The sequence below is a fragment of the Tachysurus vachellii genome, chromosome 20, assembly GCF_030014155.1.
Source record: "Tachysurus vachellii isolate PV-2020 chromosome 20, HZAU_Pvac_v1, whole genome shotgun sequence".
Taxonomy (NCBI): Eukaryota; Metazoa; Chordata; class Actinopteri; order Siluriformes; family Bagridae; genus Tachysurus; species Tachysurus vachellii.
In genome coordinates, this window is record NC_083479.1 from 732,501 (window position 1) to 759,616 (window position 27,116).

The 27,116-nt window shown below is 42.3% G+C and overlaps 3 protein-coding genes and 2 non-coding genes across 5 annotated transcripts in view; 2 read left to right on the forward strand and 3 right to left on the reverse strand.

The window, feature by feature from the left end:
* The window catches only part of foxo1b (forkhead box O1 b), a 17,304-nt gene extending 7,673 nt beyond the window's left edge, over window positions 1-9,631 (reverse strand). Inside the window, exon 1 of the mRNA XM_060896192.1 lies at window positions 8,795-9,631. Within this exon, the coding sequence (XP_060752175.1) occupies window positions 8,795-9,391 (597 nt within the window). The 5' untranslated portion in view covers window positions 9,392-9,631. The remainder of the gene's footprint in view (window positions 1-8,794) is intronic.
* A 625-nt stretch (window positions 9,632-10,256) lies between these two features.
* Window positions 10,257-16,821, reverse strand: ap4m1 (adaptor related protein complex 4 subunit mu 1). The gene is made up of 15 exons (XM_060896447.1): window positions 16,557-16,821; window positions 15,705-15,790; window positions 15,504-15,610; window positions 14,720-14,816; window positions 14,498-14,608; window positions 14,301-14,381; window positions 13,832-13,894; window positions 13,639-13,705; window positions 13,290-13,343; window positions 12,892-12,998; window positions 12,483-12,574; window positions 12,112-12,156; window positions 11,346-11,396; window positions 10,966-11,083; window positions 10,257-10,818 (listed from the first exon to the last, which is right to left on the reverse strand). Exons 1-15 carry the CDS (start codon window positions 16,612-16,614, stop codon window positions 10,627-10,629), a joined length of 1,329 nt encoding a protein of 442 aa, XP_060752430.1. The 5' UTR covers window positions 16,615-16,821; the 3' UTR covers window positions 10,257-10,626.
* Window positions 16,822-18,420: 1,599 nt separating this feature from the next.
* and3 (actinodin3) lies at window positions 18,421-19,576 on the forward strand. Its single transcript, XM_060896578.1, has 3 exons — window positions 18,421-18,439; window positions 18,666-18,814; window positions 18,909-19,576. Exons 1-3 carry the CDS (start codon window positions 18,421-18,423, stop codon window positions 19,458-19,460), a joined length of 720 nt encoding a protein of 239 aa, XP_060752561.1. The 3' UTR covers window positions 19,461-19,576.
* Window positions 19,577-19,973: 397 nt separating this feature from the next.
* trnal-uag (transfer RNA leucine (anticodon UAG)) lies at window positions 19,974-20,055 on the forward strand. The gene has a single exon. It is a non-coding gene; the product is annotated as a tRNA-Leu (tRNA).
* A 475-nt stretch (window positions 20,056-20,530) lies between these two features.
* trnat-agu (transfer RNA threonine (anticodon AGU)) lies at window positions 20,531-20,604 on the reverse strand. The gene has a single exon. It is a non-coding gene; the product is annotated as a tRNA-Thr (tRNA).
* Between the last annotated feature and the right edge of the window lie 6,512 nt (window positions 20,605-27,116).

A 27,116-nucleotide genomic window follows, 5' to 3' on the forward strand; every position in this document is an offset into this window, starting at 1 on the left:
CACACACACACACAGCAGTATTTCTGTGAGATCTGTGTGAAACACAGTGCAGGGGATTTACAGGAAACAACGCTGGCGAGAACTGAGAGTTTCTCACTAAGCTGGCTGTGTTCAAACAGACGTGCCAAGGTCACGGGAATGAGGGCTTATCTCACGTCTGATTCCACACGTCACGGCTTTCCCACATCTCTCTCTCTCTCTTTCTCTCACACGCACACACACACACACACACACACACACAGAACTTCCACAATCCGTTTTTCCCATAAACTCTTCTTCTTCTTCTTCTTCTTCTTCTTCTTCTTAGTAATATCTTGCACTAAGTCACATGAAGCAGTGAGTGTTTCTCTTCATAATATCACCAGTTTAAAGTCTGAGGTACTGATTAAAATCAAAAGGTCTAAAGTTCAAGCCTTCAGATCTGAAACAGAACAGTGTGTGTGTGTGTGATGCTGCACCAGGCCGTGTGTAGGTGCTACACTAGGGGCTGGGACTGGATCTTCTTCTCTGTTAGCTTTATCTGAAGAGGTTGTTCTGATGCACCTGAGGTGTGTGTGTGCTGTACAGTCCTGCTCTGAAACAGGTTCTTATTGCTGCGCTCAGTCACTTGCCTCCTCCTGTCTGTCTGACACACAGCAACGTTAGAGCTCTGATCGTCCTCAGATCAAATGTCAGTGTTTTATTTCTTTAACATTTTTTACACACAATGATGAAGACACAAACAAATCGAGCTGCACGTGTGCCAACGGTTTAACACACATCAGTGAGAAAAACACTTACACCAGGGATGACTTTTCTGACCCCCTGGAGGGTAAAAGTGCCCGAGTTACCCTCTGTGTGTGTGTGTGTGTGTGTGTGCGTGTGAGAGAGAGTATGTATGTTTGCTCTGTGGACAAAGACCCATGGGAAACAAACCGCTATAGTGTGTGTTATGGTTTTGCGTCCACACGTGCATGTGTATGATACAGGAAGTCAGGCTCTAAGTAAAAGCCCTAGAGATGTGTGTGTGTGTGTGTGTGTGTGTGTGTGTGTGTGGTGATAAAGCAAAAGAAAACACTCCTCCCGTACCCCTCCCGTGTTTGTCTCTCTCGCGTGTGCTCATCACGTTTTTATTGTTTTCACTTGTCGCTTAACACAGCACAGGAATTTGGCAGCTAGAAATTAACACACACACACACACACACACACACACACACACACACACACACACACACACACAAACACCCAGTAAACTAAAATACCCACCCACCCCCGAGTTAATATCTATTTGAATCGAACCTTGGTGTGTATTTCTGAGCATGTTTCCAGTCTCGTCCTCATCCTGCACGGCTCTCAGACAAAGCTCTGTTTTTATTTCTAGACGACTTTAAGTATTATTGCTTTAATATAAAACCACTGTGTGCCCACGTGCATTATGGGACAGTCGGCCGCTCGGCCTCGTGCTCACGCAGTCTATGCGGGTTTCTGTGTTCTAGTAATAACACTAAACATGCATTCCCCTTATTGTGTGTGTGTGTGTGTGTGTGTTTCAGGAGGGAGGAGGCTGTTAACACACGGTGTGTATTTTCCAGTCACTTAGCAGGAAACGCATCATTGCTCATTGTGGCAGTCGAGCTGCTCTGTTTTTACAGGAAAAGTGCAGAAATAAAAATAACCCTGAGCCCAAAGGTTCCACCAGAGCTGCTGGACACGCTGTGAAAAAAATCCCTGTGTTTTTTTAACGGCACGGGGACGTGTTGAGTGAGGGACAGACGTGAGGACGTGTGGTGAGAGAGACGCCGCTCTGTGCCCCGTCTGAGCGAGAGTTGGACGAGTTCTCACATTTAAACAACTGCAGCGTTTCCCATCAAACCCACAAACCCGACCGACTCTCAGACGGCAGCTCCGACAGGAGAGAGGCCGCACTCCCGTACCTTACCTTATCGTTTCTATAGCAACGGAATGTGTAAAAAGCACGCTTCATGTAACTGGATTTAAACGCGTGTGTAATACTCAGGAGCAGTAGGACAGGTGAAGCAGTTAGGAAGCGAGAATAAAGAGAGAGTAAAGAGACAATGGTGAGGGACGAGTGTTTATAGCTACAAGAACAGGAACTCTACATTAAAGGTAACAATAACCAATACAAACTCTTGTGTGTTTTACTGACTCTTGTTCTCCTGTGTTACTGAGTCCTGTACTGAATACACTGAATACTGAATCGGGTAGATTTCTGATCATCAGATGAGGTTTAGATTCACTTTAATAAACTACACCTCGTGTCTGCAGGCGTTCGCTCCATTTCCTTTTTCAGTTGGCATAAAGGCGACGATGCGAGCCGGATGTTACACTCAATCACACATTCCACACACACAAAAGAGAGAATAAACACACTCGGGGTTGTAGAGGCCAGTATGCGTCAGGTATGTGACTCTAACACACCTCTGACTCATTAACGAGGCACATTAAAGATAAACACAGAGGAATTCAAATGAAGGATTTAATCAATAAAAAACTAACAAATCAGATCAGAAATGTAATGAGGCTGGTGAGTAATAGTAGTGTGTGTGTGTGTGTGTGTGTGTATGTGTGTGGATGTGTGTATGTATGTGTGTGTACGTATGTGTGTGTATATGTGTGTGTGTATGTATGTGTGTGTGTATGTATGCGTGTGTATATATGTGTGTGTGTGTGTATGTGTGTATATGTGTGTGTATGTATGTGTGTGTGTATATGTATGTATGTGTGTGTGTGTATGTGTGTGTGTATGTGTGTATATGTGTGTGTGTGTATATATGTGTGTGTGTGTGTGTGTGTATGTGTGTGTGTATATGTATGTATGTGTGTGTGTGTGTGTGTGTGTGTGTGTGTGTATGTATGTAGGTGTGTGTGTGTATGTGTGTGTGTATATGTATGTATGTATTTGTGTGTGTGTGTGTGTGTGTGTATGTATGTATGTATGTATGTAGGTGTGTGTGTGTGTATGTGTGTGTCTGTATGTGTGTGTCTGTATATATGTGTGTGTGTGTGTGTATGTGTGTGTCTGTATGTGTGTGTCTGTATATATGTGTGTGTGTGTGTGTGTGTGTGTGTGTGTGTGTGTGTGTGTGTGTGTGTGTGTATGTGTGTGTGTGATTTTTAAAACAGAAAATGTAACATCATGATCTTTATCACTGTGTAAATGGAGGGAAGTGAGCGCAGGACTCAGGAATGGAGGATGTGTGACGTTTCCCCTCCCGTGACGCCTCCTGCTTCTCTTCCTCTTGTTATTGTGCCCTAAATGAAGTGCACTTAACTTTTAAAGTGAGGGAGGTCTAAAAATATACACTTTTATCCTCTTTTGAAGCTCCTGAGGCTAGAAAGTGACAAACACTCGGAGAATCTGAGCAAAAAAAAGACCAGGGTGGATTTCAGACCCGTAAACACACAGCTCACCCTGGTGGCATGCGGTCACGGGGTCACGAGCCTTTCATTTTATATTCACGAGACGACAAAGACAAAGGAGGAGCCGGGATTAAACACCACACCCTACTGGTGCTTCACCTTCTCTCATTTGTCATTAAACATCCTGCTGTCTGTTTCACCTGTCTCACTGAATGTCCAACAGCAGCCAAGGGCACGTGTGTATCACACTCACACACACTCACACAAATTCGCAAACACTTGCAAACACACACTCGCGCACACACACTCGCGCACACACACTCGCGCACACACACAAATTCGCAAACACTTGCAAACACACACACTTGCGCACACACTCGCGCGCACACACTCGCGCGCACACACACTTTCATTAGCGTGTTGTGTGTGACTCATTCCATCAGTATCCAGTGGGTTCAGTTTCCGCATCGGAAATTCACTCCATTAAGCACTAAAAACAAACAATTCACAACTAAACACTTTACTGATTAAACACCAGAATGTTCGGTCACAAAGTTTCAGGTTTTATTGTGCGACAGTGTTTTATTCCAAGAGAAAAATGAAAGATGTTTCAGACCTTCTGCAGGTGAGACTCAGGAACTAAAACACAATTCAGACAGGATGGAAATGTTTGTGCTCTCATGAAGTGTGTCTGAGCCGAAGGACAAAAACAACACACCTCAACACACCTCAACACCCCACACCACACCACACCACACCACAGTACAACACACCTCAACACACCACGACACACCGCAACACCCCACACCACAACACACCGCAACACCCCACAGCACAACATACCTCAACACACCACGACACACCGCAACACCCCACACCACAACACCCCACACCACACCACACCACAGTACAACACACCTCAACACACCACGACACACCGCAACACCCCACACCACACCACAGCACAACACACCTCAACACACCACGACACACCACAACACCCCACAACACCCCACACCACGACACACCACACCACACAACACACCACACCACACCACAACACTCAGTGATGTTTCTACAATACAAGTCTGCTAACAAACTGCCAGCAAAACATTTATACAATAGGACTTATGTCACAAAAACAAACACATTCACAAGCTCTACCTGCACTCACTCTTACACTTAGCCCCACTCGTGCACTTAGCCCCACTCGTGCACTTAGCCCCACTCGTGCACTTAGCCCCACTCGTGCACTCCTGAATGAAACGCTGGGAAACACCGCTATGAAGCCCATCTGTGTGTTTATTCCGGCTACAGCGGAGGTGTGATTGTACAACCAGAGGTCATCGAGTCAAGCAGCTCGAGGCTCTGTTTGATAAAAATAACACACAGGACCATATCGTTACCCCATTATTATCTCAGATTGCTCTAAAAAACCGCTCCTGTTTCCTCCTTTCAGAGAAAGTGTACAAAACACTGCAACACTAACGAGCCTCACTATTTATAACTGATGCAGAATGGAGCAGAAGGTGAATTCCCATCAACTTCAACCACTTCAGCTGCTTTTGAAGAAGTTCTGGCGAAGGTTCAGGACATATTTGACACGTCTCCCTTTATCCCACACACACGGCTGCTTTTACTCTGAAGAGGAAACGTAAACAAGCCCCAAACCCAGGGCATCAGGTGAGGAGTGCAGAAGGTTGGTCTGCTTCTCTAACTTAAATACATCACTGTTCCCCACCTCTCCTACACCAGGCACCGCTCAGAGCTTCTTCTGAGTCACCTGAAGCCGTTAACTGCACCTGTTTGAGCTGCTGCTCCTGCTGCATCACGGGGCGAAGAAACACACACACACACACGGAGGAAAGCGTGATTCGCACACTTCTGTATCACACCAGCTCCCAGACCCCCACAAACATGTCACTGTGATTGACAGTGGTGGAAGAAAATAAGCCCCTCCCACCCAGTCCACACAGCCAATTAACTGAATCTGAAACCATGGCGACCTGCAGGAAACAGAATGTAGGACACGCCCACAAGCCTGCAGTGTAGATTGATTTGAGTGACATTTAAGGATCATGGAGCACTATCACACTGTGTGTGTGTGTGTGTGTGTGTGTGTGTGTGTTAGAAGCTGATGATGTACAGACGATAAGTGAAGACTGCTGACTGCTCCACATCGTCTCATGTAACTTCCTCTTGACATTTTTGACTGGGGATTTTTTTTTTTTTCTGATATCAAACGATTTCTGAGAAGAGTTGAGGTTCATATGATATTTTTTTTTTTACACAGCTGAGTGTAACACTTTGATCTCTGCACATCTGCACGATGCTAATTGCTCACTGCACATCTGCATGAAGACGAACCAGACAGATCATTATCAGAGAAACCATGAGCTGAACCACTGATAAACTGAACAAATCAATCTTCAGATTGTGTCAGAGCTGCATCAGTGTTCTTCTACAGGAACGTCTGGAATCACACAAAGCTCTTTATTTATTTATTATTTTACAGAAATCAGGATGTAATCTGCAGAAATCTGCAGGAGCTGAAATGTACCTACAGAACAAGAAAGGTGTGTCAACATACACACACACACATACACACACACACATACACACTCACACACACACACTCACTCACACACACTCACTCGCACACACTCACACGCACACACTCACACGCACACACTCACACGCACACACTCACACACTCACACGCACACACTCACACACACACACTCACACACACACACTCACACACACACACTCACTCACTCTCACACACTCACTCACTCTCACACACTCACGCACACACACGCTCACTCACTCACACACACACACACACACACACTCACACACACACACTCACACACACACACTCACTCACACACACTCACTCACACTCACTCACACACACTCACTCACACACACACACTCACTCACGCATACACACACACTCACGCATACACACACACTCACTCACTCACACACACTCACACACACTCACTCACACACACACACTCACTCACGCATACACACACACTCACTCACACACACTCACTCACTCACACATACACACGCACACACACTCACTCACTCACACACACTCACTCACACACACACTCACACACACACACTCACACTCACTCACACACACACTCACTCACACACACACTCACTCACACACACACTCACTCACACACACACGCACACACACTCACTCACACACACTCACACACACACTCACTCACTCACTCACTCACTCACACTCACACACTCACTCACACTCACACACACACACTCACACTCACTCACACATACACACACACTCACTCACACCCCCACTCACTCACACCCCCACACACTCACACCCCCACACACTCACACCCCCACACACTCACACCCCCACACACTCTCACACCCACACACTCACACACACACTCACTAACACTGCACAGTGTGTGCAGTGTGTGCAGTGCATGCTGCTTTAGAAAGTAGTTGAGAGGTTAAAGCGCTGCAAACTTCAAAGAAAAAAAGAGATTCATCTGCTGAGAACCAAGACCACAGTTCAACATGCAAACAAGAGAGAAAGAGAGAACAATGAAAATATAACAGAATAAAACTGACACAAAGATATATGAATATAAAAGAAACTGAATCAAACACACATACACACATGCATGCACATACATGCACACACACACACACACACACCACTCTGCAGATTTCCAAAAACAGAAGCGAGCTGCCAAGTAGGTGTGATACTAATGATGTCATGAGTTTTGGTATTTTGTTACAACGTACAGGAATGCCCACTAAACACGCACACACACACACACACACACACACACACACACACACACACAGATTAATATGTGTATATTATATATAATTGAATGAATGTGAATTAAAGTGTTTGAATATGAGAATGTTCTCAGGTGTGTGAATGGAGTGTCTGGTCAAGAGAAGTTAATGTAAAGCTGCAAAAGAATGACTCACTCACTGAAACCTTTTACACACACACACACACACACACACACCTCTGTATGTAATCTTCTTTTCCTGCATTACTCATAATGAAACAGCACTACACCTTCTGTCAGTGTCAGAGCATTTTCATGTCACCTCAAATAACCTCACATTTCCGTTCTGCTCTGTACGTGCATGTGTGTGTGGTGAATGAGCCCGATGTACAGTATCTCACATCACTCAGGAGTTTAAGTGAGATTAAGAGTGTGTTGGAGCTGTGTTTGTTTCTGAGGACAGATCAGGATCCTGAGTCACATGGACCTGGATGTTAATGTGTTCTGGATTCGTGTGTAGACCAACAGCTCGATCACGGGGACGTGCACGGGGGATGCCACGTGTAAACGAATTGAAAAAACAAAACAAAAACATTGACACTGAAGTTTCCTGTGAGGAGATGATTCCTTAGTGTTTATGGAAGGAGTCTCCAGTGCCAGTGCTTTATCACTTTAGTATAAGCAGCTGGTGAAGTTATAACAGATTTATAGCAGCTGTTTAACTAATCACTACTACTACTAATCACTACTACTACTAATCACTACTACTACTCACTACTCATTATGAGTCTAATTGACTAGTTTAATTAATTTGTTGGGTTTAATGAATAACAGGTGATTTCCCTGAGCAAAGACGCCGATGTCGACACACCACTTATTTATCAGGATTAGTCACGTAACAGTGCGGGGAAATCACCAAACTGTGTGACCTCGGCTTTCAGACCTGCTCAGGTGTGTGTGGAGCTCCAGCACCTCTCAGATCACCAATCATCACTTCACACTTTTATCCCATGTGCAAATAAGCACATTTTTATTACAACACAAATAATTTTCATTAACATATTTTACACACACACACACACACACACACACACACACACACACACAAACAAAGAGTAACACAGTGTGAAAAAGGAAGATATAAAGAGAACAAACTGAAACTAAACCCTTTAGCCGACATAAACCTGACATTATTTACACTTTCATTTCTTTGAGGATTTGTGAAAGTGTTTAATGTTTAAATGTTAACTGCTTTATAACGAACAGCTTCAACACTTTTAGCAGGACACACACACACTTTCCAGGGCTCAGGTTCAGGTTCAGGTTCTTCTTGGTGTATCTTTTTCCTTACAAAAACTCACAAATATCCAACACAAAGTGTAGAAAAAAGAACACAAGTAAAATCAACGTTGTTATTTAAATCATTTGAAAGGTGTGTGTGTGTGTGTGTGTGTGTGTGTGTTGGAGTTTGTTTGACAGTTACTTGGTTTCTAAATTCAGTAAAGTAAATAAACAAAAGCGAATCATGGCTGATGAGTTCAAGCCTAAAACGCGCGCGGTTTGCCTCCCTGTGCGTGCGTGCGTGTGTGTGTGTGTGTGTGTGTGTGTGTGTGTGTGTGTGTGTTTACCTTCCAGCCGGCTGAGCTGTTGCTGTCCCCCTTGTCTTTAAAGTAAGGGACGCTCTTCACCATCCACTCGTAGATCTGCGCCAGGGTCAGTCGTCTCTCCGGTGAGCTCTCGATCGCCTGCGTGATCAGGTCTGCGTACGACATGTTGCCCCACGCGTTCCTCCGGCACGAGCTGCTCTTCCTCTGCCCGGACGACGAAGACGACGACGAGGATGTGGAGGATGAAGATGAGGTAGAGGAGGTCGTAGAGGATGAAGAGGAGGAAAGAGGCTGCACCTGCACCTGGTGATGCTGAGGCACCTGTTGCACCTGAGCGGTGGAGAGCGCTGGATGCTGATGATGCTGCTGCTGCTGCTGCGGCGCTTCATCGCTCCGAAATCCGTGCGCTTTTCTGTCCTCCGTCTCCGTCTCCGGCTCCTCCAGCAAAGCCAAACTCAACCCGCCCATGAAGTCCAGGTCTCGCGGCTCTGCTTCCGCTCCCGAAGCCGCCGGAGAGGACTCGGGTCTGTGCAGCGGCCAGGTGCAGGACCGCGGGCGGCAGAAAGGCTCGAAATCCGGGTCCGAGTCGCGCGTCTGGAGCTGCGGCGCTTCGGCCATCGCCACTGAGACGGGAATGAAATCACACTCAATTAAACTCGACTCCAGACTGAAGAGACGCCACCGACCGAATCACACACACACACACACACACACACACACTCACTCACACACATGAGGTTGTTCACAGCACCAGGTTTCCGCTGTCAGTGTATAAAGTTACACAAAGTTAAACACAACCTGATGGTGTCCCGCACTCAGAACACCGCGAGCGCGCGCACCAGCTGCTACACCTAAACGCCGCGTGCCGGACACGCCCACTGCTCCTGAGTGACAGCTCCAAATTAACCAATCAAATCGACGCAGGATCCCGTTTGCATATCAACTGCCATTAAGGCGCGTAGAGAGAAGGGACAGGACAAGTGGCCAATTAACTCGGATTAAAGAAGTTAATTAACTCGGATTAAAGAAGTTAACTAACTCGGATTAAGTTGTCTCTTTCTTTTCATTGTGGCACGTGGCCAAAAATGGCTAAAGAAATTTCAGGTTTCACAACAGATAAAGTTTCCATCTGTCTCTGGGTTGCCAGATATTGTTAATCACTTTAAATAATGGTTTATGTGGAACTGGGACACATAAACATGAATAACATTTATTTAACACAAATAAATGATTATCGGTGTGTTTTTACTGTTGTGTGTTTGTTCTACATCTTTACTGAGACGCCTGTAAAACATCAGGGATTTAACAGGTGTACAATTCTATTCTTAGTCTTTTAACTTCACTCCACTAGAGGGAGACATCATCCTTTTTTTATAGCACGTTGTGTGTGTGTGTGTTTATGTGTGTGGGTGGATATGTGTGTGCATGTGTGTCTGCATGTGTGTGTGTTTATGTGTGTGTGTGTTTAACAAGAAGACAAAGAACAATAATAATTTCTTTAATTTATAATATAAATTAATTATAGCACCTTTACAAAGCATGATGACAGTTTACAAAGAAAATCACAATCGACATTACAAAACAATAATGTTAATAAAAGTATTTTTAAAAAAATTAATATGTACACAGACTCACACTCACATGTACTCAGACTCACACTCACATGTACACAGACTCACACTCACATGTACTCAGACTCACACTCACATGTACACAGACTCACACTCATATAATCAACGTCACAAACCGATGCATTTATTGTGGATTCATGATAAATAAATGTTGTGGAATCTTTTGACAGAAAATGATGAAATACTGAAAATACACATAGTGTGTGTTTGTGTGTGTGTTGATCAGATGCGTATGGTGTAGGACTCAGAGTGTGTGACGTAGCGGACCCAGCGGTGAGACAGACCCTGCTGGTTCGGAGACAGACGCACAAATCGGACCTGCAGCCCTGTACAAGTGTGTTTCGGAAGCTCAAAGCTCATGCTGACAGGCCCCACCTCCAGGAGAGAGGCGGAGCTAAAACTGGGAACCTCCACCTACAGGAACAGTGAATATGTTAATGAGAGTTCGTGTCTGCAGGGAACGGCAGTGATAACTGAGCATTCAGAAATACGTGTAGGGTGTGAAGCACATGAACAAGTTATGTGTGTGTAATAAACATGTAATAAAGGTGTAGCGCTCGCCTTAAAGAGGGCAGAGAGCTGAGCTCCTCCTGGGAACCGGGGGATTTCCCACACAATAGATTTGTGTTTAGGTCGAAGCTCGGCTGTCTGGTCAGGACTACTCAACTCCTGAGAAAGACTGAAGGGGGGGACAGAGAGAGAGAGAGAGAGAGAGAGAGAGAGAGAGAGAGAGAGAGAGAGAGAGAGAGAGGGAGAGACAGAGAGAGAGAGACAGAGAAAGAGAGAGAGAGAGAGAGTGAGAGACAGAGAGAGGGAGAGAGAGAGTGAGAGACAGAGAGAAAGACAGAGAGAGATATTTATTTATTAAGTAATGGAGTAAGCATTGTTTCATGTCCTCCATCTGTACAACAATAAGAAGTCTTTTCTCTCCTTCTCTGTACCTGAGAGAACATTTGGGCACAGGAATCGTCACGGACACGTTTATAGCAGCGCTGCGAAACAGAGAGAATATATAACTGTGTGTGATAGAACTGAAGCACAGGAGCTGATTAAAGTGTATAACACACACACACACACATACACATGTATAACACACACACGTGTAAGACACACACACGTATAACATACACATGTATAACACACACACACACATACACATGTATAACACACACACACGTGTAAGACACACACACACACGTATAACATACACATGTATAACACACACATGTATAACACACACACGTATAACACACACACGTATAACACACACACACACAACACACAGACACACATGTATAACACACACACACGTATAACACACACATGTATAACACACACATGTATAACACACACACACGTATAACACACACACGTATAACACACACATGTATAACACACACATGTATAACACACACATGTATAACACACACATGTATAACACACACACGTATAACACACACACGTATAACACACACACACACAACACACAGACACACATGTATAACACACACACACGTATAACACACACATGTATAACACACACATGTATAACACACACATGTATAACACACACATGTATAACACACACATGTATAACACACACATGTATAACACACACATGTATAACACACACATGTATAACACACACATGTATAACACACACATGTATAACACACACATGTATAACACACACACACTATTACACACCTGTTTGGTGGCAAATCACAGCGCAGTTTGAGAAAAATCAACAACCTGAGTGAAGAGATGAAGAATGTTCAATTAATTATTTATTTTAAGAGACTTTCTGAACAGTTCATGTGACAGAATCTCAGCCAATCACATCCAAACTAAATAGTTTATTAAGTCCATCTGAATTAAGATGATAGGATGCTGTAGATGTTGCCATAGTAACCACTGAAGGTAACTTGTTGCTGTTAGACACCTATCTGTCACTTTTTACATACACAGGTGCATCACCTCCCTGTGATTCACACACACACACACACACACACACACACACACACACACACACACACAGTGTGTGTTTTATTGAAGTGTTCTTATGTGGAATTTTGTACCTGCTCCCATAATCCTTCTCCACGGTGGGGAAGAGACGGAACGGAGGAGGACACGGCAGCTCATCACACAGCTGGTACTGCATAAGGGTTTGCTAACACACACACACACATTACATTTATAGACAATTTCAGTCAAATTCAGAGCATGTGTGTGTGTGTGTGTGCAGTGTAGATTGATTCGAGTGACATTTAAGACAAGGATCATGGAGCACTATCACACTGTTCCTTTACCAGGTAAATAGTGTGTGTGTGTGTGTGTGTGTGTGTGTGTGTGTGTGTGTATGTGTGTGTGTGCATGCGTGAGTGTGCATGTGTGAGTGTGCATGTGTGAGTGTGCATGTGTGAGTGTGCATGTGTGAGTGTGTGTGTGTATGTGTATGTGTGAGTGTGTGAGTGTGTTTGCCTTTACCTCTCCCTGGCTGGGGCAAATTTTTAAAATCCTGTAGGTATCAAACTCATCGAGTTTCACAGTCTGATGAAAACTGCACTCGTCCACACGCACAGCCGCCCCGTAACCTGACAGAGAGAGAGAGAGAGAGAGAAAGACAGCGAGAGAGAGAGAGACAGAGAGAGAGAGAGAGAGAGAGAGAGAGAGAGAGAGAGAGAGAGAGAGAGAGAGAGAGAGAGAGAGAGAGAGAGAGAGAGAGAGAGAGAGAGAGAGAGAGAGAGAGAGAGAGAGAGAGAGAGAGAAAGACAGCGAGAGAGAGACAGAGACAGAGAGAGAGAGAGAGAGATGAATAAAAAATATGTAGAGACAGAGCAAATAATAAAAGAGAGAAGAGACGACAGTGTGGTGATGTTTCTCACCCCTGAGCTGAGACTTCCCAATGCTGAACTCCTCGTTCAGGCCGATCCTCATCTCTACACAACACACACACATGCACCCACACACACACACACACACACACGCACATGCACACACACACACACATAAGCATGCACGCGTGCACACACACACACACACACACACGCACACACACACAAGATAAAAAACAGTATATACAATATTGTGTAAAAAACAGTATTAAGATAAGAGTACACAAAGGAAGTGACGTCAGACGGCAGTAAAGATTCATGTGTAAGTGAATTAACATCAGATGATTAGTGTGAGTTTAACACAGTAATGAAACCCAGCTGACTGACTGACTCTCTGTACCTGAACATGAAGGAAGAAAACACTTCACTCTGATCTCTCCCTCCACGTCTGCCTTCATCACAACTCCCTACACACACACACACACACACACACACACAACATATGAATAGTTTGTGTTAATTACAGAAATCGAAATGACACATTTTTATGTTCACAACATTATTTTTTATGTAATAAAATCTGAAGCACTCACGTTAGAGCCAATAACAACAGAGAGTCTCTCCACCACGTCCACAAAGATCTCATTCTTACCTCCCTAAAACACACACACACACACACACACACACACACACAGAAAAATCCATCATTAGAGAGAAAGAGTAGGGAAAAAGTACAACAGAGAGAGAGAGAGAGAGAGAGAGAGAGAGAGAGAGAGAGAGAGAGAGAGAGAAAGAGAGAGAGAGAGAGAGAGACAGAGAGAGAGAGACAGAGAGAGAGAGGGAGAGACAGAGAGAAAGAGAGAGAGAGAGACAGAGAGAGAGAGAGAGAGAGAGAGAGAGGCAGAGAGAGAGAGAGAGAGAGAGACAGAGAGAGAGAGACAGAGAGAGAGAGAGAGAGAGAGAGAGGCAGAGAGAGAGAGAGAGAGAGAGAGAGAGAGAGAGAGAGGCAGAGAGAGAGAGAGAGAGAGAGAGAGAGAGAGAGAGAGAGAGAGAGAGAGATACCTCCCCACTGTGAGATGTCATGATGGGTCGAGCAGCAGCGGTGCTGGGAGCCACTTTACTCTGCTGCGTCTCTGCTCCAAACTACAGCACACACACACACACACACACACACACACACACACACACACCTTTAATCCACATTACTATAACTGACAGGTCTGTAGTCACGCTGTATTTTCTGTATTATAAACTCTTACGAGAGCGACGTTGCTGAGGTCAAACAGACTGAAGGGTTTGGAGGCGACCGGCTCCGTCTGAATAAAATTCTTCAGGATGTCCATGGAGGTGGTCTGGATGTAGCCGTAATCCTGAGGAACAAAAAAAAACTTTCCTTTTTTTATTTCATTTTCTTTAAGTCTGTTATTTGAATTAGAGACATTTCATTCACTGCCACCTTTTAAACTGGAGGTTCGACTCACCACCATCTCGTCCAGGAGCTCGTAGATCAGAGCGAAGTTCATGCGGACGGTTTTCTCACACACGCTGCCACAGTAATCCTTAATCAGAGCCACAAGTCTGCAGGAGACATGACACAGCATCACACACATGTCATCCAGGGGCAGGAGACACGTCACAGCATCACACACACATCATCCAGGGGCAGGAGAAACGTCACAGCATCACACACACGTCATCCAGGGGCAGGAGATACGTCACAGCATCACACACATGTCATCCAGGGGCAGGAGACACGTCACAGCATCACACACACGTCATCCAGGGGCAGGAGAAAAGTCACAGCATCACACACACGTCATCCAGGGGCAGGAGAAACGTCACAGCATCACACACACGTCATCCAGGGGCAGGAGAAACGTCACAGCATCACACACACGTCATCCAGGGGCAGGAGATACGTCACAGCATCAGCACCATCACACACACACGTCATCCAGGGGCAGGAGACACATCACACCATCACACACACGTCATCCAGGGGCAGGAGAAACGTCACAGCATCACACACACGTCATCCAGGGGCAGGAGATACGTCACAGCATCAGCACCATCACACACACACGTCATCCAGGGGCAGGAGACACGTCACACCATCACACACGTCATCCAGGGGCAGGAGACACGTCACACCATCACACACACACGTCATCCAGGGGCAGGAGATACATCACACACACACACACACGTCATCCAGGGGCAGGAGACAGTGATGAGTGTGCAGAACACTGACACTCTGTCACTCACCTGTTCAGGAAGTCGACCACCGTGAAGGGAGAAGGATCCGTCTTTGTAGAAACCACCCAGTAAAGTCCAGCGTGTCGGATGTGAATAAAGTTCACACCTTTGTGGCTCTACAGAGCACAGAAACACAAAACAGCTGCTTTTACACCATCAGATTTTTATCATAACAAACATAAGTTTAATAATCATTTAATTTAAATCTACCATGACGACAGGAGGCTGATCTCCACTCAGAGACGACACCATCTCATAAAACGTGCTCATGGAGGCTTTTTCCATTTCTCCACGGACTCGATTAGAGTTAAGGAAACACACCCAAACACACACACACACACACTGTCACTCACACACACACACACACACACAAACACACACACTGTCACTCACACACACACACACACCCAAACACATACACACTGTCACTCACACACACACACACACACCCAAACACACACACACTGTCACTCACACACTGTCACTCACACACACACACACCCAAACACACACACACTGTCACTCACACACACTGTCACTCTCACACACACACAAACACACACACAAATACACACACACTGTCACTCTCACACACACACACAGTCACTCACACACACACACACTGTCACTCACACACACAAATACGCACACACACACACACCCAAACACACACTGTCACTCACACACACACACCCAAACACACACACTGTCACTCACACACACACAGTCACCCAAACACACACACTCTGACTCACACACAGACACACACACTCTCACTAACACACAAGCTATCACTCACACACAAACACACACACTGTCACTCACACACACAAACTGTCACCCAAACACAAACACACACACTCTCACACACTCTCTCTCTCTCTCTCTCTCTCTCTCACACACACACACACACTCTTAAACACACACTCACACAAACACACTCTCACTCACACACACAATCTCTCTCTCTCACACACACACACACACACACACACACACACACACACATACATATATACACACACACATACACACACATACACACACACACGATCAGGATACAGTCTTTGTAGATCAGATGATCACCTTGTGATGACAGAATAAACAGCTGAGAAATCATTTTGTCCACTTTAATGTCTGTTAACTCGCTAATTCCAGTTTACATTAAGACCAAAGAGGAACAGAATAATGCTGTAGTCGATATCATCAGAGCAGGACAACAACATAATTTAGTTATAAATAACAAACTAACACTAATCACAAACAAAAACAACAACAACCCGGTGTATAGGATCCTCTACATCTGTAGGACCCTTAATGTGGCTCTCTCACATGCGCCTGATTAAAAATCTCGTTCTCGAACACACCTCGTTTATAATTTTATAACATCGAATTTTAACAAATATAATGCAAGCAAGTCGCCCGAAAGATGTCTGAAAAGGAATAAAATTGAGCACTTAATAATTTAAGGTCAGACCAGTTCGTTAGTCTCACCGAAATCAGGCAGATTAATAACTACCTAGACAGTTAGTCGTGCTTCCTACCGCCACCTAGTGACCATAAGTAGGAAATCCATAGAATCCGATCAAGTGCCATGTAGTGTAAAGTCATGCAGGTTAAAGTCAGCTGTATGTAGGACATAAACATGATTATTATGGTGTCTGATTCCCATCATCCTGTTTGCATAGCTTGGATTCCTGCTTTCTTCTCACACCTGGTTGTTGAACCCCATCACTATTCACCTCCACCTTCTTTAATCACCTGCTTGTTTTTGTGTCCATTCTTTTTTTTATATTATTGTTATTTTATTTCATTTCATTTCTCAGCTCTGTTCTGACTCATTACTCCTCTTCGTTAATCAGAGATTCTTCATGTTTAAAGGTCAAGTCCAATAGTCTGTTTACAGGATTTAATAAACAGGATTTATTTCCCCTTCTATTAGCACAGAGCCAGATGTTGCACAGCTCCAGATGTTTCTCCAGGACGAAGGCTTTAATTTTGCGGCTTTTCTTCTTTGTTCTTTAAACATTCTGAAGTCTTTCAGCTGGTCATCAAAGGCAGATTCCACATCTCAGCTTCCAACATGTGATTTTGAGCGTCTTGGGTTATTAATAAGAACTGGCTGGGATTCCAAATGGGACACAAAATCCCACAAACTCAAACACAAACACACATGGGCTTGTGTTATGTAAGTGGGAGGAGCTAATTACGCTTCAACAGCCAATCAGATTAAAGCGGTTTATTATCAGGCAGCCAAAAAGTATTTATTTCACTTTTATTCTAACAGTTCATACCTGAGTGCTGAGTAAAGACCGCAAGAGGTAGGAATTATTATTATTATTATTATTATTATTATTATTATTATTATTATTATTATTATTATTATTATTGTCAGTCATTGGTTCCAATTAATTTTATCCTTCTGGGAAATGGGGGTTGAAATTTTTCATAAGTTCATAGTTTGTGTCTTTGAGCCTTAATAAAATTGATATGAATAAAAATGGAAAGTATCCCAAAAAGAAATACAGTTATATATATTATATATATATATATATATATATAATATGTATGTATAAGTAACAATTTAGCCAATTAAATAAACATTGATTAAAAAAATTCAAATTAAACCATACTGTTGAAATAAATGCATAACCAAACGTGTGTGGAATAAAATCCATGATTTTATACGTATCGGGGTTTTTGTGTAGTATATTTTCTGTGAAGAATTTTAACTTCTTTATCCTACTCAGGAATCTGAGATGTTTGTCATCTGGGCTTTGTCCTGTTTCCTAATCCTGCCTTGTAAGGAGCCTCAGTTCTATCACCATACCGACGTTTTATTGAGTTATTTATTTGATTTCATGTTGTTATATTAAATGCTGGATTCTCCTGTGCAGCTCTTCTGCAGGCGACACCTCTTACAAAGATGGCTGATTTAACTAATGGTACAAATTTTTGTATCACATTTTATTCATTTTGAAGGCTGATTAAAAATATCTGTGCAAATAAAAGAGCTAAAGCTCAGAAATAACTGAGGAAATTGTAGATGAACAAGCATGAAGAATAACTATTCAGACATTCATGACTACTGAGAATCAGCTTACCTGCTTGATTAGAAATGTAAATACTGAGATGATGAAGAGGAAGATGTTAAATATATTCTAATTTCAGAATCAGGTGGGTCTGTAAGTATCGACTCGTCTCAAGCGCATAACTTCCTATCACGTTCTCGCCGTTCAGCTGATGTGAAATGGTACCAAAAGGATCCAGACTTTCCGTCGTACTACAGATACTACAGCAGCATTGGACACGTTGAGGGCGTAAGTTTTGTCCATTTCTCTGTCTGTCTGTCTGTCTCTCTCTCTGTCTGCCTGTCTGTCTGTCTTCACTTCCTCTGTTTTTCTTCCTGAACAGCTCTATGAGATCGACAAGATCCGGATGCTCTACCAGCAGATGCGTCACTTGGAGCAGTCCTACGGCGTAGACGCCTCCAACTACCAGAACATTGCAGGCCTTTGGATTCCCGAAGCCACTTCTCCACCTCCCACCACCAAACCTCCACCACCACCCTCCACCCTTCCACCGATGCTGTCTGTTTCTCAGTCTGAAGTTATATACCTGTGCAATCCCAAGGACCCGCTCTGTAAGCCCAGACTTGTGTATGTACCCAGCGGAGCTGTCGTCGTTCCCTGTGATCCACGCTACCACCCCAGCTGTAAATTAAGAACCTCTACTGAGGGCCCTGCTGAGGCAGCTGAGCCTCGTACCACTGCCACCCCTCTGCCCATGCCAAAACCTCCCAGCATCATCATCAAAGGTATGGAGTACAACTGTGACCCTTACTGGGACCCTGACTGCTTGATCGAAAACCCCCCGAGACCTGTGAAAGCGAGCGATCCTCCTGCGTCAAACCTTCCAATGAAATCTCGGTTCAGCAACAAAGCAGAAAAAGATATTTTTGAATAAAGAAGATGCTCCAGCTTCGTCATCTGAGGACAAAAGTGGCTTTGGATGCTTCCTAAGGCCTCTGTGATGCAAACGATTACTACAGGGATCTTTATGATGCTTACTGTTATGTTAATCCAGCCCCAGCTCATCAGTAACACTGGGAATACATCCGGAAACACATATTTATGAACATTAACGTAAATAAAAATGTGGAAACCCATAAATGTTTCAGTTTATTATTAAAGTACTATTTATTATTATTATTATTATTATTATTATTATTACTACTACTACTACTACTAATAATAATAAAAAGCCTCAACTTAAAAAATAAACATTATCAGCACAGTATTATTGTGAGCTGTAGTAAATGATTATAATATATTTAACTGCTCAGAGTTTTTGCTCCAACTAATTAATTAGTCAAGAGGATGGAGCAGAAATCCGCTCCTAACACGATTCCTAACAATTCCTAACCGCAAGTTGTAACTAAACCAACACCTAAGTCAACTAAGTCAACACCTCACAGAAGGTAGCGTGGCCGAGCGGTCTAAGGCGCTGGATTTAGGCTCCAGTCTCTCTGGAGGCGTGGGTTCGAATCCCACCGCTGCCATGATATTTTCATTTTTTTAACACGTAAAAAGCAAACAAACAAAAAACTACTTCCGATGTTTGGAATCTCTTAATCGCAGCACCGAAATTCTAAATAAACTCCACTGTTTAATGGTGACGACACAAACATCAACATACTTATAACCGAGCAACTAAAACACAACAAACTATTTATGAATTTATGCTCATTTTTTCAAACAAACACATATGTAACAACCGAATCCATCAAAACTCTTTTTATTCTCTGACAGATGCAAAATACAGTAACACATTCAGAGAATAAACGTGTTTTAACCTGACGTCTAGAGCAGCAACATACCTCTTACGTCATTGGTGTGACGCCATATCCACGCGACGAAAGTGAAAAAGAGTGAATGTGTCTTCATCCACCATGTTTTTTATGTGACTTCACCACCAATGATGATTTAAAAACTTTTCAGGATCAGGAAAGTTTTGAAACGTAAAGTTACACGAAAAGGCACCGCTGGGATTCGAACCCAGGATCTCCTGTTTACTAGACAGGCGCTTTAACCAACTAAGCCACGGCGCCACACAGTAAAACGGCGCTAAGTAAGGTTCAAATACCACAAATAAACAACTAAATAAACAAAATCTGTTTGTTGTATACACTGTAAAGTTTGGATGTTTGGATGTTTACTCAGTTTGGATGTTTAATTGTATTTTGCTCCGTAGAAAATCTCACATTACAAAGAATACTAAGTACAAATGAATGACAATGAAATCACAAGCACTTTGTCCAAAGGGCTCAATAGGCAATGGTGAAACAACTAAGGAAACCTACGCAAGTGGCAAGTGGAATATTCTAGTGAACTTTCAAAACACAGTTTGAGCGACATTTAAAAAAAAATGTGTCGAGGTGTGATGACGTAGGATGAGTGCAAGAGCACAGCTATACAATCGTGAACATAGGATTAGTGTTAGAATTATTGTTGTGATCCATAATCAAAAAGCGATTAGCGACGAGGATGGGATTCGAACCCACGCGTGCAGAGCACAATGGATTAGCAGTCCATCGCCTTAACCACTCGGCCAGGGCCGGGGCGAAAGGGACTGCCTGGAGGGGGGAAAAAAAAGAAGGAAAAAGGGGGGAAAATGGGGGAAAACAGAAAAAAAGGAGGGGTTTTTATAGTGCGGGGTATAGTTTTTATAGTTGACAAGAAAAAAAACGTAAAAATAAAAAAAAATAAAAATAAAAAAAAAATCGTCACGAACAGGATTCGAACCTGTGCGGGGAAACTCCATTGGATTGTGTTTTCTGCAATACTCACTCTTTCACTTTATTTTTCCAAAAGCAAGATAATATTCCAATACTCACTCTATTTCACTTTATTTTTCCAAAAGCAAGATAATATTGTTTTTTTTTTTACATAAATATTACATTTATTAATATTAAAGTCTTTGTAGACTTCCATAAAAGTGAAAGATCTGAATCAGAATCAGATTTATTGGCCAAGTGTGTTGACACGCACGAGGAATTTGGTTCCAGCAGTCTGTGACTCTCAAAGGTACAGACATAAATAACACTATACTATAAAAGAAAACAATGAAGACGAAGAGATACAATATAGACAGAATGAGTATAAATGTAATGAGTGTGTCTGTGTTTTGCCCTGTTTCTGTCTGCCTTGCTGTTAATTGTTTGCTCCGCCCACTCATTTGTTACCATGGACACTAATTGCACTCCATCTCTCCCTCAGGTGTGTTGTCTTAGTCACTGATTGTCTCTGCTTGGTGATTGGTTCCTGTTTGTTATATCGGTTCACTTCCCTGGTGTTGGTCATTGTTGGATGTTTGTGTCTATGTTCCCGCTTCCTGTTTGCTCAGTGTTTTGCCTGCCCGTCTGTTTGCCTATTTCTTGTTTTGGCTTAATAAAAGATTGAACTGCATTTGGATCCTCACTCGCCTTTGTCTCAATAATTATTGTAGTTATAATATAATTGTGATTAAATTAAAAAGTAATAATTGTTATTATTAATATATATTTTTTATTCAACTATTATTACTTTATTATTTATATTATAACTACAATAATTATATACTATCACAATGAATATAAAATGAATAAAATATTTAAATATGGATATGATAAGAATATCCCTTCCCGGTTTCGGGTTCTTGTGTCGTACAAGAGTAACAAAAAAGATTAACACATAATGCTTATTTCTCCAAACACACTTTATTCACTAATATACAAGCATGAATTTTAAACAATTTAGGTTTTAACTAATTAACAAAAGTTCTAATTAAAAATGTTCTATAGTGATAGTATATAATAATTATTGTAGTTATAATATAAATAAAGTAATAATAGTTGAATAAAAAAAATATAATAATTATTACTTTTTAATGTAATCACAATTATTATATTATAACTACAATAATTATTATATAAATACTATCACTATAGACCATTTAACTTATTACAAAGGTTATAACATAAAAATGTTAAAATAAATTGCTAGAAAAAAATAGACAATAAATAATAATAATAAAATAAATGTTCTTTGATTGAATTTACAAAGAGTCTTTCCACTGTTCAATGGTTTTCCCAGATGCTGGACAGTACCATTTACCCTTAGACTGAGTATGGCCAGTAAGTTTGGTCTTTGACTGACCACACAATTTACATTGATAGTGGTAGCCTTCTTTACACAGACGCTTTTTTGGTGGCTCCCCTCTTGCCACAAGCTCTTGGTCTTCAAGCTCTGCCTTTCGCAGTCTCCATGCACGTTGCCGGTTCTGGGACTGTGGAGCTGATGGCTGAGGACCGGGCAAAAATGATGTAAGACCCAGAGACTGTGCTGTTGCGGCTGATGGGTGATGACCAGGTGGAGCAGATGACCATCCCTGAGATGAAGGCCCTGACGATGATGAGTGTTGACTCTGCTGGTTTAAAAATCCAGGCCAGTTAATCCACATAGGATTTACACCAGGCCACAATTCACGTGCCACATGAGCTAGGCTGGTGCCAGGTGCAGCTACATCCGTATGCGATACCTCAGTCCTTGCATGTTTGCGGTGACGAATTACTGCCTCACCCTCAAAATTTGCAGGCTCCTGGAACTCAATTACAGTATGTCCATGTTCCATGGGTGCAGTTGGGAGCCCTCTAGGGTTTGGCAGTGAAATCTTTGCCACACTTATCTGCTTGGGAAGCTCCACTCCTTGTAGCAAAGTGTCCCGGTCAGTTCTTTTTTGCCGGTCAAGCAGCCTGACAAAACAAATCCATTATAGAATAAAACAATTGCACGCAATTTTTTTTAATTCCAATATATGATAAACATATCTTTTAAATATATATGATTTCTCAGTACAATAAACTTATAGTTCAGTACACACACACACACATATAAATATCCTATCTGTATAATCCTATCTGTATAATACACATATATTTACAATAAAGTGCTTAAGATGCTACGGATTCGCCAGGCTCCACACTCACTCTCCCGCAACGCTCCGCCTGAATACTAATCACCGTCACCTGTTCACAATCACCTGCTCACAGTATATAAGGACTGACACATTCATTCCTTCCCCGTCCGGTCTCGTTAATACATGCATCTCTTATGAGTGTATTGTTACTACCTGCCTGACTCTACTAACCCTTTGTGCATTTATTCGTCAACATCGTCTTCTGTCATCTGTCAAGTTAAGGATTGTCTCGTCTGTATTCTGTGACTGTCAGTCATGTCTGTGTTTGGAGTTACGTTTCTCATCATCATCCTCTTTATCCCTGCTATTGTTCATACTATCTACCTGGTATCACAGTTACGCGTTATAATAAACACATCTGATTGTTACTCCGTTGTCCTCTCCATCTGTCTCCCATAACACAATAAAGTATATATTACATATTTATTTATTTTTATTATTGAAGTGAATATAGAAAAGAGAAATCCAACTCACCAAGAAGAAACTGTTGTGTTGTTTATTGTTACTAACACCAAGTTGGTCTGGGCCAGCAGTTCCCTGCAGTCTTCAAGGAGCTGCTTGATGTGACTGTATGTCATTACAATTGCCTGGGGAAAGGGAAAGGTTTTTCCTTTGCTGTCTTTTGGCCTATTTCTGGGTTCCCTGTATTCCTTCAAAAGCTTGAGGGCAACACATTCAGAAATCCTATTTTTATCAGGTCTCTGAGCAGCTTGGCCATGAGTCATAAACAGTCTATGGACAAACAGTATAATGTATAATCAGTAGTTTATCACTACAATCATTTCAATAACAGCATCACCTTAATATACTTACAATTACTTCAGAAAATATGATTCAAATAATACCATTTTCATTAACAAATGTACAATGTTATATTGAAATATTTACACTTATACATTGTCTTGTATGGAGCCTGGCAAATTTTAAAAGGAACCGCAAATCCCTCACCATTTTGATTCCTTGCATACAAACTAATTAATGTCTGTTGGGGTGGAAGTATGCTATGAGGAGTGGTAACTCAGTGGTTAAGAACTTGGAGGGTTTTCAATTCAAACCCCAGGAACAACAAGCTACCACTGCAGGTAACATAGAGAAAGTAAACTAACAAACAAGATAATTGCAATTGCTATTTCGACATGACATTTTACAATTCCAAACAGATTTTAAAAACTGTTGGAAAAATACTCTACAGCTTGTATGTAAATGACAAAATGTGTTACTAAAAGTCAACTCACCTCTCAGCTGCTTGCTGACCAGGGGCCGAGCCACTACGCTTTCGTGAAGCTCTCCATGGACCTGGCAAGGTCTTTTTTTTGCATTTAAGTGAATACCTGCAGGGGGTTTGGTCAATGTCATGCAGGCAGTTATACAACCTCAGGATCTCTGCTGTTTCCTTTGTAGATAAAGCAGTGATGGTGCGGTTGAGGCTGACAAGGTACCCTGCCAAGTTATCCACTGCGTCCCATCCAGGAACACCCCTTGAATCACAACAACTATCCTGAAAATTAGAAACAAAAAAACACAAAAAAATTCTAAATAATAAAAGTAATTTCGGTTAATGGTCTGTGATAAATTATTGTTCACATTTCACAATTTACAGATGATCAATCTTTGGTAATTTTACCGGAGCTGATGCATCGGGCACACCAGAGTAAATATCCTCACTGTCACTGTCAGTAAGTTGAGGGCCACTGCTTCCAAGACTGGTTTCCTAAATTATTCATTTGAACATTGGAGACAGGAATAAACTTACAAGCCATGATGAACAAAATATTACCTGTTGATTCATTATGCAACAACTTATTCAGAGGAATTGTGAATTAACTTTTCTTTGATAAATTTACAACAGATGATCAAAAATTGTCAATTACCTGGAATGAGGAGTCAGTCATGTTAGGGCTACAGGCAGTGTGCGAAGAGTCCATGCTGATGTCAGTTACATCACAGACTGTGACATCCAAACACTCATCCTCCTGAACTTCAGCTTGCACCTCTGGCAGAGTTATACCTATTTCAGCATGCTGTAGTGGAGCCAGCAGATCCCCTCTGTCTGACTGTGCCAGCAAGTACTCCACAGCAATACGCTCTCCTGCCGTAAAAAAATCATAAATCGTTTAGAACATAGAGACATAGATAAAGATGACATAACTAACCTAGCGCATTTGTTTAAATGTGTTGTTAATTATTATTTAAATGTGTTGTAAATCTATTGTTAATTATTTGGCATTTAAATCAACTATTTTCAAATTTGTAGGAAAAAAGTAAAATCACACATACCGTATGTGATATATTTTTAATGTATCTCAGTACGATCTGTGGTAATTTTGTGACATCTTTTTTTGTCTTTTTTGTCTATGACCTTATTTTATGACTACTATATCCTTTGCTTAAGATCAAGGAATTATTTGTTTCGACTGAATAAACAATGTGCTGAGCACAGACACTCAGTTGAGCACAGACTGTAACGACCGGAAACAGAGCGGACCCAAACGCAGGATAGCATAAATCAAAATAGGGTTTAATAACTGAAAACATGAAACAGGACGCAGACTAGACAGGACAAATCACAGTAGATGCCGCGCTGCACGAAGCAACGCGGCACAATTAAATACAAGACGACAATGACACAATAAGTATCAGGTGTGATGACAGGGAGGAGCAGACGAAGGCGGGGCAGACACGTGACGAGAAACATAAACAGATGCACGTGGCCAGAGTCCGGGCAGAGTCCTTACACAGACACTCAGTCGTTAGCCCATCATTGATGTCCATTGTTGGTGCCTTTTGACACCCATAGACAACACCTTCTACTACACATACAGTAGATAATAACAAAGACGATCTTTGGGTGTGAATACTCCCTGTCTGTCTCAGTAAACTCTGAAAAAAGCATTGCTACTTGAGCCACGATTCTATGTGGTACTTTTGTCATTATTTTTTCCTGATATCAGCTTGGAACTAGTCACAGACAGTGTAAACCGCAATTTTATTATCAAGCAAGTAGTTATAGAAATTAATGGTAAATGAGAATTCAGACTACAGCATCCAAAAACACTAATATATCTTACCAGTGGGTTTCCCAGGGGGTATGAATTCTGGCAGGAGGGCACACCCGAGGACTCTGCTGCTGAAACCATTCATTTGAGACATCAAACGTACATCATAGATTTTACTTTGTGACGTGCCACTCATGTCCAGAGCTTGATATGCTCGGTTGATGTTCCATCTAGATACACCCTCAAGCATGTACATCTGTGTGTGCAGAGCATTGCATCGCCACCCTAAAAGACAAAATGTTTCAAATTATTAAAATACTAATTGCATTTAGTAAATAACAAAAGTTTAGGAAAACAGGAAATCTTCAATGAGACAAATGCATATTGTTTTGAGAACAAGAATTCAACAGCATCATGTAATAATAAATGATTTATGCAAAAGATTTATTTATAAAACATGATAGTTTACCTGGAATAAAATTACACTGGTGGTGATGGAAGCTCTCCAGAGAAGAGGATCCTCTGCCACACCTCAGAACATCCAAGGCCTTGTCGCCCTTCTGTAACCCAGTGCTCAGTTTTGTGTAAAGCTGTACACCAGGTGGATCTT

What these genes read in the sequence shown, in the direction of transcription:
- ap4m1 (XM_060896447.1), bottom strand. Translation starts at nt 16,614, where the DNA reads ATGATTTCTCAGCTGTTTATTCTGTCATCACAAGGTGATCATCTGATC. An exon ending in TGGGAAGTCTCAGCTCAGGG is followed by an intron (nt 12,999 to 13,289) that starts GTGAGAAACATC and finishes TCTCTCTGTCAG; the next exon opens with GTTACGGGGCGGCTGTGCGT. An exon ending in TGTGATTTGCCACCAAACAG is followed by an intron (nt 11,397 to 12,111) that starts GTGTGTAATAGT and finishes TCTGTTTCGCAG; the next exon opens with CGCTGCTATAAACGTGTCCG.
- and3 (XM_060896578.1), top strand. An exon ending in GCATTGGACACGTTGAGGGC is followed by an intron (nt 18,815 to 18,908) that starts GTAAGTTTTGTC and finishes CTTCCTGAACAG; the next exon opens with CTCTATGAGATCGACAAGAT.